At 40.2% G+C, this 9862-nt stretch overlaps 4 protein-coding genes across 4 annotated transcripts; all 4 read right to left on the reverse strand.

Moving 5' to 3' along the window:
* Positions 1–685: 685 nt before the first annotated feature.
* Positions 686–2794, reverse strand: LOC6563530 (soluble guanylate cyclase 89Da). The gene has a single exon (XM_001990305.2). It carries the CDS (start codon positions 2792–2794, stop codon positions 800–802), a length of 1995 nt encoding a protein of 664 aa, XP_001990341.1. The 3' UTR covers positions 686–799.
* Positions 2795–4863: 2069 nt separating this feature from the next.
* On the reverse strand, positions 4864–6240 carry LOC6563529 (COP9 signalosome complex subunit 5). Its single transcript, XM_001990304.3, has 3 exons — positions 5840–6240; positions 5195–5771; positions 4864–5122 (listed from the first exon to the last, which is right to left on the reverse strand). Exons 1-3 carry the CDS (start codon positions 6098–6100, stop codon positions 4977–4979), a joined length of 984 nt encoding a protein of 327 aa, XP_001990340.1. The 5' UTR covers positions 6101–6240; the 3' UTR covers positions 4864–4976.
* Positions 6241–6463: 223 nt separating this feature from the next.
* On the reverse strand, positions 6464–7419 carry LOC116805454. Its single transcript, XM_032737419.2, has 3 exons — positions 7358–7419; positions 6945–7292; positions 6464–6882 (listed from the first exon to the last, which is right to left on the reverse strand). The coding sequence occupies exons 2-3, from the start codon at positions 7290–7292 to the stop codon at positions 6541–6543; spliced, it is 690 nt and encodes a 229-aa protein (XP_032593310.1). The 5' UTR covers positions 7358–7419; the 3' UTR covers positions 6464–6540.
* A 274-nt stretch (positions 7420–7693) lies between these two features.
* LOC6563528 (derlin-2) lies at positions 7694–9484 on the reverse strand. The gene is made up of 4 exons (XM_001990303.2): positions 9149–9484; positions 8720–9076; positions 8450–8613; positions 7694–8382 (listed from the first exon to the last, which is right to left on the reverse strand). The coding sequence occupies exons 1-4, from the start codon at positions 9233–9235 to the stop codon at positions 8211–8213; spliced, it is 780 nt and encodes a 259-aa protein (XP_001990339.1). The 5' UTR covers positions 9236–9484; the 3' UTR covers positions 7694–8210.
* Between the last annotated feature and the right edge of the window lie 378 nt (positions 9485–9862).

The raw sequence follows: 9862 nt of genomic DNA on the forward strand, positions 1-9862 counted from the left end.
ACGCATTTTGACACGCGAACCGCTCATAAATGTTATTAAATTTGATACTTGGATGGGAGCCAGCGACAGTAGGTTGCGACTAACTTACCACAGCGGACGTCAAAATATTTCCTCTTATTTGACATAATCATAAGGTTCGAGTGCATCAAAGCAACATTACCAAGGATATGGAAACCGTTTATATACGTAAACACAAGAAAATAAGTGAGACAAATAAGATCTAAATTATCTGCAGCTTTGACATAATATTGTTTTCGAAACATTTGAAGTGCATTCAGAAGAGTGTTTCTCCTAAGAAATTATACATTTCAACAGGAAAATAATTAAGAGGCAAGCGTAAAAACCAAATCTGAATACTTATTCGTATAAGTAAGTCTATTTAGTACTATAGAGAACACTGAAAAAAAGCTACTATATAAGTGAGATACCTTAGCAGTCTACTCAAAACACTCAGCAATTTCTAAGCATTCTTGTAAATTATTTGTAAGAAATAATATCAAAATTCTGATGATAGTTCAACTAGATAATTATCCTCCAAAATGTTGGGTTTTTAATTAAGTTTAACTAGTCTTAATTATTTACTTTTAAAGTCATAGCAAGCTCTTCAAGCACTCACCATTTAAATCATTCCAGAATAATGAGAAACATTCAAATTTATTGCATTTAAAATTTCTAGCAGTACAATTCAAGTGCAGGGTGCTCCACATGAGGGCATATTTTATTACGTCAACTAAGTGTGCATTGGTATATATCATAATAGATTACACGAGTACATTAATTAGTATATTTATCTCAATTCTCATTCCTCAGGTCCTTCCACAAGCCAAAAGGTTTCCATGTCGCCCTTTCCCTTGACTTTAACTGTACCGCGTGACTCAACCTTGTAGCCCGCAGTTTGCACCTTTTCGGCCGTATAACCGGACAACTGCACCTTCCACGGATCGCCGCTGCTCTCCATGCGTGAGGCCGTATTCACAGTATCTCCAAACAGGCAATACCTCGGCACCTTCATGCCAACTACCCCAGCGACGACTGGACCCGAGTTGATACCTACTCGAATAGCCACATCTGGCAGATTGTGGGACTTAATCCTTTTCATAACGCGCAGCGCCATGTCACAAGCGTGCTCGGCATGTAGAGGATTGATATCCGGTGCTCCGGATACCGCCATATAGACCATGCCCACAGTTTCCACCTTATAGACAAATGGTGATATGATCTCCTCATCTATTGCTGAAAACACCTGGTTGAGCGTATTAACAGCCTGCATGGCTTCTTGGACGTTATTTGAGCCGCTGTCGTAGATATTCATGACTTCTATGAATATGACGGAAACCTCCTCAAAGCTCTGGCAGACGTGTTCACGTCCCAATCGCATGCGTTCTGCAATGGGACGGGGTATCATGGAGTACAACAGCTCATCGCCTTGACGCTTCCACAAGTCCGCCAATTCCAAAGATTTTTCCAGCTCATCAGAGCGCTCTTCCTCTTTCTCGAACAACATCTCTAGCTTGGAACAATGCTGCCAGCCCGCCATCACCAGTTCACGGCTCAGGCCATGTGGATTTAGATCATTTAGATACAAACCAATCCCATGCAGCTCATCAAGATTCTCTATCAGAGGACTGCACAGAAAGATCAAAGAGTCCACATCCTTAATGTAGAACATCTGTCCCTTGAGTAGAATGGAGCGAACACCATCCGAAGATCGGCGTTCGCCCGTTGCCGGATCGATTTCCCGCTCGTCACCAGACTCCTCTTCCAGTTTCTCCGCTAAATCCTTGGTCTTCTGCAGCGCTGTAGTCTGGGCCTCGTTCAGGACCATGTCATCATAGTTCTCAAGGTCCATGTTGAGCACAGCCTCATAGGCGGCTCGATTATGCCCGGTGCGTATGAGCTCGAACTCGAAGAGCACCGCTCGCATCTGAATCAAAGTGTCCCAGGTAATGGTGGTATCCTTGGGGCGACGGCAGTGAAACAGATCCATGACATATGTGCCAATGAAGGACTTGGGATTGACTCCGGGATTGTGCATTATCCACGTCTCAACAACTTTCTCGCCAGCATGCGTTATCTTCATATCATGATTTAAGACAATCGTGAAAGGAAACAGATCCAGGAACACATTCAAGTTTACTTGCGGCATCCTGTACTGCGAAGGATGCGCTTCAGTATTCACACGCTTGGCCATATATTCTCTATTATCAAAGTCCAGCCGATATTTGACTATAACCGTTAGAGGACCGTCTGTCAATTTAATGGGTCCAGCAGTGCCGCCGGATATATCATTCTGACTCTCGATCACATAGGCTTTGATCTGCAGGCCATAGAACTCACTGGCCACCTCCGTCATCTGCCCGATGAGGTACTTGGACATGCCGGTGCGACCACTACGATATAATATAACCGCTCCATTGTCATCCATGCTGGTCAGCTGCATGCTGGGTGACTTCATCTTCGGATAGGTGAAGCGCATAATCAAATGGATATTATCGATGGACTGCAGGAAATCACAGAAATACCGACCCGTGGAGCGTATCATTTTATCGTAACCAAAGTTGCTGAAGAAACGCACAAAACATTTGCCAAAGAAGTTCATGCAAAAGTCAAAGGACTGGCCCGTTACTGCGGATAGAGCTGCTGCGAAATCTGGCATCAGCTTATCCGGATATATCTGATGGGTCTTAAAGCTGTTGTGCTTGCAGTCCACAATGTGGCAAACTTTTGACCAAACTTCTTTGCCGTATTCTTTCTGCACATAGTGCTGGACACTCTCATACAACATTCCATACATGGTAAAATGTGTTTTAACTGTCTAGAAAAATATATAAAATAAATAATTATATATTTAATAATTTAAAAAAATACTAAATGGAAATTAACTTATTCTTGCAATATTCAATTAAATTCGATGGAGAATATATACAAATACCAAAATGTGATGGGATTATTTTGTATCAATATTATTAAGACTTCATAGAAAATTAAATCAATATAAAATAAGTTAATATAAATACATAAATTTGAATGAACTTCTAGTCGCTTCCTACCTTCATCTACAGATATTAAACAAAATTATATTAAATTATTGCAAAGCTGAAATTTCAGCAATTAACTGCAAGATGCACATTTTTATATTAAATTGTTATTATTATTTTTACTTACTTTTTATTTGGAAAGAGCAACAGGTATGCTTTAAAAATGAGTTTTATTTTCCGATGCCTTTCACTTTTCAACTGCTTGCATTTCCCAGTCTTTTCCCAGATGCATTATTTATTAATAGCTTGAACGTAATTGAATTTGCTGAGACACAGGAAAATGCTTAATGTGATTTCCACAGTGTTTCCATTTACGAGGCAACTGTTCTGCCCGAGGATGTTTTTCTTTGTGCTTGTGTGATTTCTTTTTCCTTTTCCTTATTTTCTAATTTTTTTTTTTTTTTTTTTGTTTTTATGCTTAATATGTGAATGTAATTGTGTGTTGTACTCCGTTCGCGTACGTCCTGTGAATGAAGCGCGTGCCGCATTTGCCCACGACTTTTATAGCCAGTTGGCTGCCAAAATTTTTTCCCATTCGCAACCCTTTCGGGTGCCACCAGCTCCCTATCCCATTTGTCTGTCAGCGGCAACATCCCCATGCAGCGAGTGCTCGTTGACAGTGTTTCATTAAATGTCATTGCTCCTTGTTGGGTGCCAATTGACGCTCACTTAGGCGATAAACTATCAATCAAGTGTCTCTCCGCAATTTTATTGCATCCCTTTTACAACAATAACTCTCACGCACATTATGAGTTCTTTGCATTTGTTATTGGTGTTTCTTGTTTGGGTGTTACTTTGACATTTTGAATTTCGCTTTTGCTATTTAATGTTTACTCAATAATATTCATATCTGATTGGATCATAAATAAACTCATAATTGAAAGTATTTCACTCTTTTACTGTAAGTCTTTAATATATTTAATATGCGTTTCCTACTAAAACTGAATTTAAATCTGCCGTTGAATCATTCCACCATTGACCAGCCTAGAAGAGCAAATATTGAAAAGATCGGCTGGAGAAGCTGACCGAGAAATTGTATAATATATGTAATTGTTCTACTTATGACCATTTTCATCAAATAGTTACATAAATCATAGCTTTAAGTAGCCGTAAGTCTTAAAATATATTATTGATAAACAATAATTTTCCCATTCACATATAATAATAATTTAAGCATAGCTATCTATATAAATATTCTAATATAATAATAATTTAAGCATTACAAATAGAACATTTACAAAATGTAATTTAATTAAATATGTGTTTCTTGTTCTTGACAAAATTGCATACATGAACCATAAATGCTGTGTCCATTTACACAAATATATATACTTGATCAGAGAAGTTGATATATCTATATATGTGTGCGTGTCTGTTTCTAAAATGTGTGTAATAAAAAACACATTTAAAAATTTTCCGCAGCCATAACCGTATTTTATGTACATGTTGAATGGATATCTAAATTTTTTGAAGCACTTAAACGGGTGCTTTTGTAAATCTGAACATGCATTCTTTACGAGCTTGCGAGTGGAATTAATGAGGGGCCCAAACAACAAATGCTGACAGTTGATGACAACGGTTGAGCGTTAAGGATGCCACACACACACATAGCCGTTATTTATATTAGCTGCCTGGTATGCAGCACACACACACACACCCGCACCCAAACTGGCGCGTGTCCCTCTTAAACCTGTCGCCATAAACGTGACAGCGCACTTAATTAGCAGTTTTGCTTCTGGCTTCCGGTTTCCGCCCGCTTGCCATCGATTTCTGCTGGCCCGCAAAAAATGCCAAAAATGTCAAAATAATACTTATTAAATGATAATTTTGATTGATGATGCACTCTGCAGATTCTCTTTATATTTATAAGTGTATTCAATTTAGTAGCTGAATATTATAAAAAAGCTTAGCTTTTGGCCTGGCCATGACTGGTCCTGCCTATTTGCCCAGGCCCACCTTGTTAAAGAGCTTGTCCTTAACAATTTGTGCCATCAGTCCGTGGATGAGCTCGATGGTTGAGCGGCTGCAGTCGCGCGTGGCCTTCGACAGCTTATCCTCGGAGCGCTTCTCGTTCACATCGGTGCCTACATGAAATGGGCATCGAAATTGAATTAGAAATGTGTAATTTAATAATTGCATAAGCCAACTCCACTTACCGCGACCCAAAAAGTTTTCACTTTGCTCGAGCTTCTCGGATAGGTCCATTATTTGGCCGGTGGTGTATTCGGTATTGGTCAGCAAGCCCGAGCTGCCCAGCGTGTTCACCCAGTACTTGTTCCACAGCGAGTCGAGCAGCTTGCGATCCAAGTCCGATTTGAAGTAGCTTATCTCCAGCGGATAGTATTGCTTGCAGTGCACTCCAAAGTCCTCAATTTTATTCAATGGTATTGTTTGATATTCCGATGGCTCCTCATTCGGTGGCTTGTAACCCTTGGGATATGTGCGAAAGGCGCCAAGGCAGACCTTGCCAGCGGACACGGTGCGCACCGGATCAACGACAATGGCCACGAAAGGCTCCTGGTAGGTCTGGTTGAGCATCTGTGTGGACACATCGATGCCCGACAGCCAGCAGCCGTAGCCCGGATGGCTGTGATACCAGCCGACAGCATGCTCTAGGCGTCCCACCTCCTTGGCCGCCTCCATATAAGCGGTCATGTACTCATAGGCCTGTGCCTGGGCATTCACACGCGTCTCAGTGCCTTCTACGGGCAGAGCAAATGCGTCCATCACAATCTGCAATCGTACTTAAATTAGGATCTGGGCATAGGGAATCTGCTAGTCGGGTTAGTTCAACTTGTTACCATTGTGTTGTCCTCCACTTTGCCGAGCATGAGACCCATCACCTCCAGGGTGCCACCGGAGCGAGCGTGCATCACCATTTTGAGCAGAGCCAAAGCGGATATTTTGATATCCTTGAAATAATGTGGATCCTTTTCCCAGGGTTTGGCATCAATTATTTGACGCTGTTGTTCGGCATCATAGCGAAAGATATCGTCACAGCTGGGCAGCGTTTGTATATTGTTTTCCAGCTCCCAAGTCTTTTGTGCAGCATCAACGTCCATTTTGTGGTTTATTTACGACAATAGTTGCGGTTTAAGTATTGCAATTGTCTTATTTTTGCGGCTCGATTCTGCTTTGTGTTCGGCCTCAAATGAGACTGTAAGCACTGGCAAAGTGGCAACGCTGTCGAGTTTTAACAGTCTCAGATTTGCGTTTACGTTGTGCAATTTGCGTCTTAAATCTGTAAACGAATTTTGCTTCAACGGAATGATTTTGAGGCCCTGTATTTATTTATTTTATCATCCTTGACAAAGGTGATCAATTAAATAAATGTAACTTTAAACAGATGAAAGCTAAGTTTCCGATTACGAAGTTCTTCCGAGTAATCATCCTGCAGCGATGTAATGAAAGGTTAAGCAATGCCTTTCGAAATGGAATAACATGAATTTTTAATAATTAAAAACTTATCAGCTACTGGCTTAAATCTAAATACAGCTTAGATTTATTTATTTTTTTCGAGTGACTCGACGATCAGTTTGAGAATGCTAGTTTTTAGATCAGCAGCCAAATGTGGTTTTATCTGGCGCATTTGATCAGCGACAAAATCACCAAAGATTTGTGCAGAATTATGAGTTTGTTCTTGAGCAGCCCTCGCCCGAAGCGACATATCTGATTTGGCCAAAACTGACGACTCGCGTTCCTCGTCCTTCACCGTTGTCCGTGTCGATTTCAGCGATGAAAATGAAGTGGAACTCGTCTCCAAATCATCTATAAAATGTGCACTCTGTGAAAGCGGCGTCTCGATAAATATTGGATCAGGTCTCGCAGCTAAATCGGGTTTCAGCTTCAAAACGTGGCGTTTCTTATTAGATATTTTGGATGATCGTATTTGAAATGGTCGCTTACCGAGTTTGATTTAACTTTGTTATTTCCCCTGTACACTGAGCGCAAGAAGTTCATGCATTCAAAGTATTTCCATTTAACGGCACTATTTCGAACTTCCCTCACGTGACAGCCTCGATATTGGGCACGTAGATTTTCCCATTTGGCCTTGCAATCGTCCACGGTGCGGTCCATTTCATCGGCAATGATCTGAAATTCACTTTCGCGCAATTTGCGATCCTTGTAATCGATGTGATTTGGATCCCACAAAATCGTACGCGGCTCCACAAGTTTTATCAGCAATTTGATGTCGTTGGGTGTATAATCCTTTTCGATTTTCCGCGGCTTGCGTGGCCTTTTATTAGCTCCCATCTGATAGTTAATAACTCAATTCTAATATTTAGCTTAGACGACTTAAATTCTAAACTTTTGCTTACGCTTAATTCTTAGTTTTTCGTCGCAATTTTTACAATTGAGAAACTGCGCTGCCAGACTTGGCCAGACATGTGCGACAACATTTTCATATGCCAAATGTAGTTGCCAGATGTGATTGCCAGATGAAGTTGCCAGATCCGAACAGAATTGTGTGGCAACTGACCATTAATTCTGGCAAAACCTAAACTATTTCAATACGGCAAAAATTAAATGAATAAAATGTTGGTCATCTGTTATGATCAATAGGAATCGTATTGGAAATGTGCAAATTTATTAGCTCCCCTGTTTCTGCCAACAATCTACAGATGGCGCCAATTGATCTGCAATGAAAGAATTTATTTATTTGTTCCACTTATTTATTTGTTTTCAATTTTTTTTCTTTCATTCTTATCATGTTTGTATACATAAATATATGTATATATATATAGATATATAATCACATGTGCTGAATCTACACAGAAAAGGAAAAACTTAAGGCAAAGAAAATAGAAGTCAAGTACAATTTGCGTACTAAACTCGACCAGTTCCGCGAATCGGAAAAATCAACCAATAATAATAAATAGATTAAATACACACAAAACACACATTTGAATTAACTTTGGCTAACTATTGCACGCCATATCGTTCCATGGATAAGGCTGAGCTCTCTTTATCGCTTTCAATATGTACCTAATCATAGCAAGCACCAAGTGACAGGTGGCGGAGGGGTCCTAAATTGTTAATTTTCATCTTCATCTTCGTCTCGTCTCGTGCAAAATTCTGTCTCTTTTTTCTTTTTTTTTTGTTTGTATCAAAGCGCATAATAAACAATTAATCAACAACTTTGTTTGCCTGGTTTCTGTGTGTCGGTGGTTGTTATTGAGCTGCTGCTGCAGCTGCTGGCGGCTGTTCCGCTGGCTGTGGTGCATCATCTGCTTGATCTGGTTGCGCCACCGGCTGACCCTCGCCACCCCACATGAAGCCACCAGGACGATCCTCCGCAGGTGCTTGATAATTGCGCTCAATGTGCTCGTTGAAAAGTCTTTTACTGCAAGCGATTAAATATGAAAATCAATTGTATTTTGGCATGTGAAATGTGTAAAGAGAACGCTTACAGAAAATATGGCGTCTTTATCAGTCGATAGCCATTGGAGAGCTGCGGATATACATCCTCCAGCACATAGTAGATGTGGCCAACGCCCATGCCAATGATGTCCACCCAAACCGTATTACCCAGGATCATGGAACAGCAGAGTAGCACCCAAGGCAGATAAGGCGCCTGTTTTTGTGGGAGATAAAAAGATATAAAAACGTTAATAGGAATATATATTATAATAAACAAATAATATATATTCAAAGAATATATATTCAATTTGCAAACATGCCTGAAAGTTGAGCACACCAAAGAAATTCATTGGAACCATGGGATTGCGTCTGGACCACACATAGACGAGCATTAACGTGAACGCCTGGCCGAGGAAGAGCAGATTGACAAAGATGCCAAAGAATGTCATGAGGACGCCGCCAAATATGAACATCATCACAAAGTCGGAGCTGCGGCCGCGAAACGAGCCATCCTCGAGCATCCGGCAATAGCGATATGTGAACACCATATTGAAGAAGAAACTAATGCCGATGGTGCCAAAGTATAGGAATGTGGTTGCCAAACGCCACACCTGATATTTCCTCACAATCAGTGTGGGATTAAAGTATAATTGCAGAGGCGACACCAAATCCAGATGCTATAAAAATACAAATTCAAAAATGGGTACACGTCAGCGTCAGATTGGAAATGGTATCTGTTGGAGACTCACCACCGCCAGCGTTGTGAGCACACAGACTGTGGTGTAGACTCGCGTCACAATCGGAATCTCCATGTAAAAATGACGAAGTGCATTCATTTTCCAGCTTTCTGTTTTTTGTTTTTCTTTTCTTTTTTGTTTTTGGTGGGCTGAAGAATTTTTTGTGCGTGTTTTTGGTTGCGCTCTGGCAACGCAAGCGTTCACATCTGCTACGGTTTCGCTTTACTGCGCTCTCCAATTGTTGACAGCTTGTAAATTGTTTGGACTTTATGTTTTATTGGAGTTTTTATATTTATTTTGCTTGGTTCTAAAGGTTCTGTGGCATGGGAGCGATATAAAATATTATTGTTATCGCTTATCGGTGAGTACAGTTATCGCACCTCGGTCCTAAATGATAGTGTGACCAGCCATAGTTTGCGATAATTTGTATATTAACTCAATTTAGTGACATTTTTATTTAAAGCAATGGGACTGGAAACACAAAGATATTGGTCACTTCTTGATTGAATTATTTTAGTTATTGAATTGTTTTAAAATTAACCAAATGAATAGCAAATAAAATGATTGTATTTTATAATGTAACTCAAAATTAAAGCAAATGTATGTAATTACATGATCTTTATTTGATTGGAGCCAATTATTCGAAAAATTAAATTGGGAATACCTCAATGAAACAACCGATTACAACAGTGGCGCCTGAGAACGTCGATAAGTTAAGTACGAACA

Source organism: Drosophila grimshawi, unplaced genomic scaffold (genome assembly GCF_018153295.1).
Source record: "Drosophila grimshawi isolate 15287-2541.00 unplaced genomic scaffold, ASM1815329v1 contig_311, whole genome shotgun sequence".
NCBI lineage: Eukaryota > Metazoa > Arthropoda > Insecta > Diptera > Drosophilidae > Drosophila > Drosophila grimshawi.

Bases quoted from the DNA above. Each gene is read 5' to 3' on its own strand.
- LOC6563528 (XM_001990303.2), bottom strand. From the start codon at position 9,235: ATGAATGCACTTCGTCATTTTTACATGGAGATTCCGATTGTGACGCGA. The intron at 9,077-9,148 runs GTGAGTCTCCAA...GTATTTTTATAG, and splicing joins TGCTCACAACGCTGGCGGTG to CATCTGGATTTGGTGTCGCC. The intron at 8,614-8,719 runs GCATGTTTGCAA...CCACAAAAACAG, and splicing joins TTGGTGTGCTCAACTTTCAG to GCGCCTTATCTGCCTTGGGT.
- LOC6563529 (XM_001990304.3), bottom strand. From the start codon at position 6,100: ATGGACGTTGATGCTGCACAAAAGACTTGGGAGCTGGAAAACAATATA. The intron at 5,772-5,839 runs GTAACAAGTTGA...GTACGATTGCAG, and splicing joins AAGTGGAGGACAACACAATG to ATTGTGATGGACGCATTTGC. The intron at 5,123-5,194 runs GTAAGTGGAGTT...CATTTCATGTAG, and splicing joins TGAAAACTTTTTGGGTCGCG to GCACCGATGTGAACGAGAAG.
- LOC116805454 (XM_032737419.2), bottom strand. From the start codon at position 7,292: ATGGGAGCTAATAAAAGGCCACGCAAGCCGCGGAAAATCGAAAAGGAT. The intron at 6,883-6,944 runs GTAAGCGACCAT...CACGTTTTGAAG, and splicing joins ACAAAGTTAAATCAAACTCG to CTGAAACCCGATTTAGCTGC.
- LOC6563530 (XM_001990305.2), bottom strand. From the start codon at position 2,794: ATGTATGGAATGTTGTATGAGAGTGTCCAGCACTATGTGCAGAAAGAA.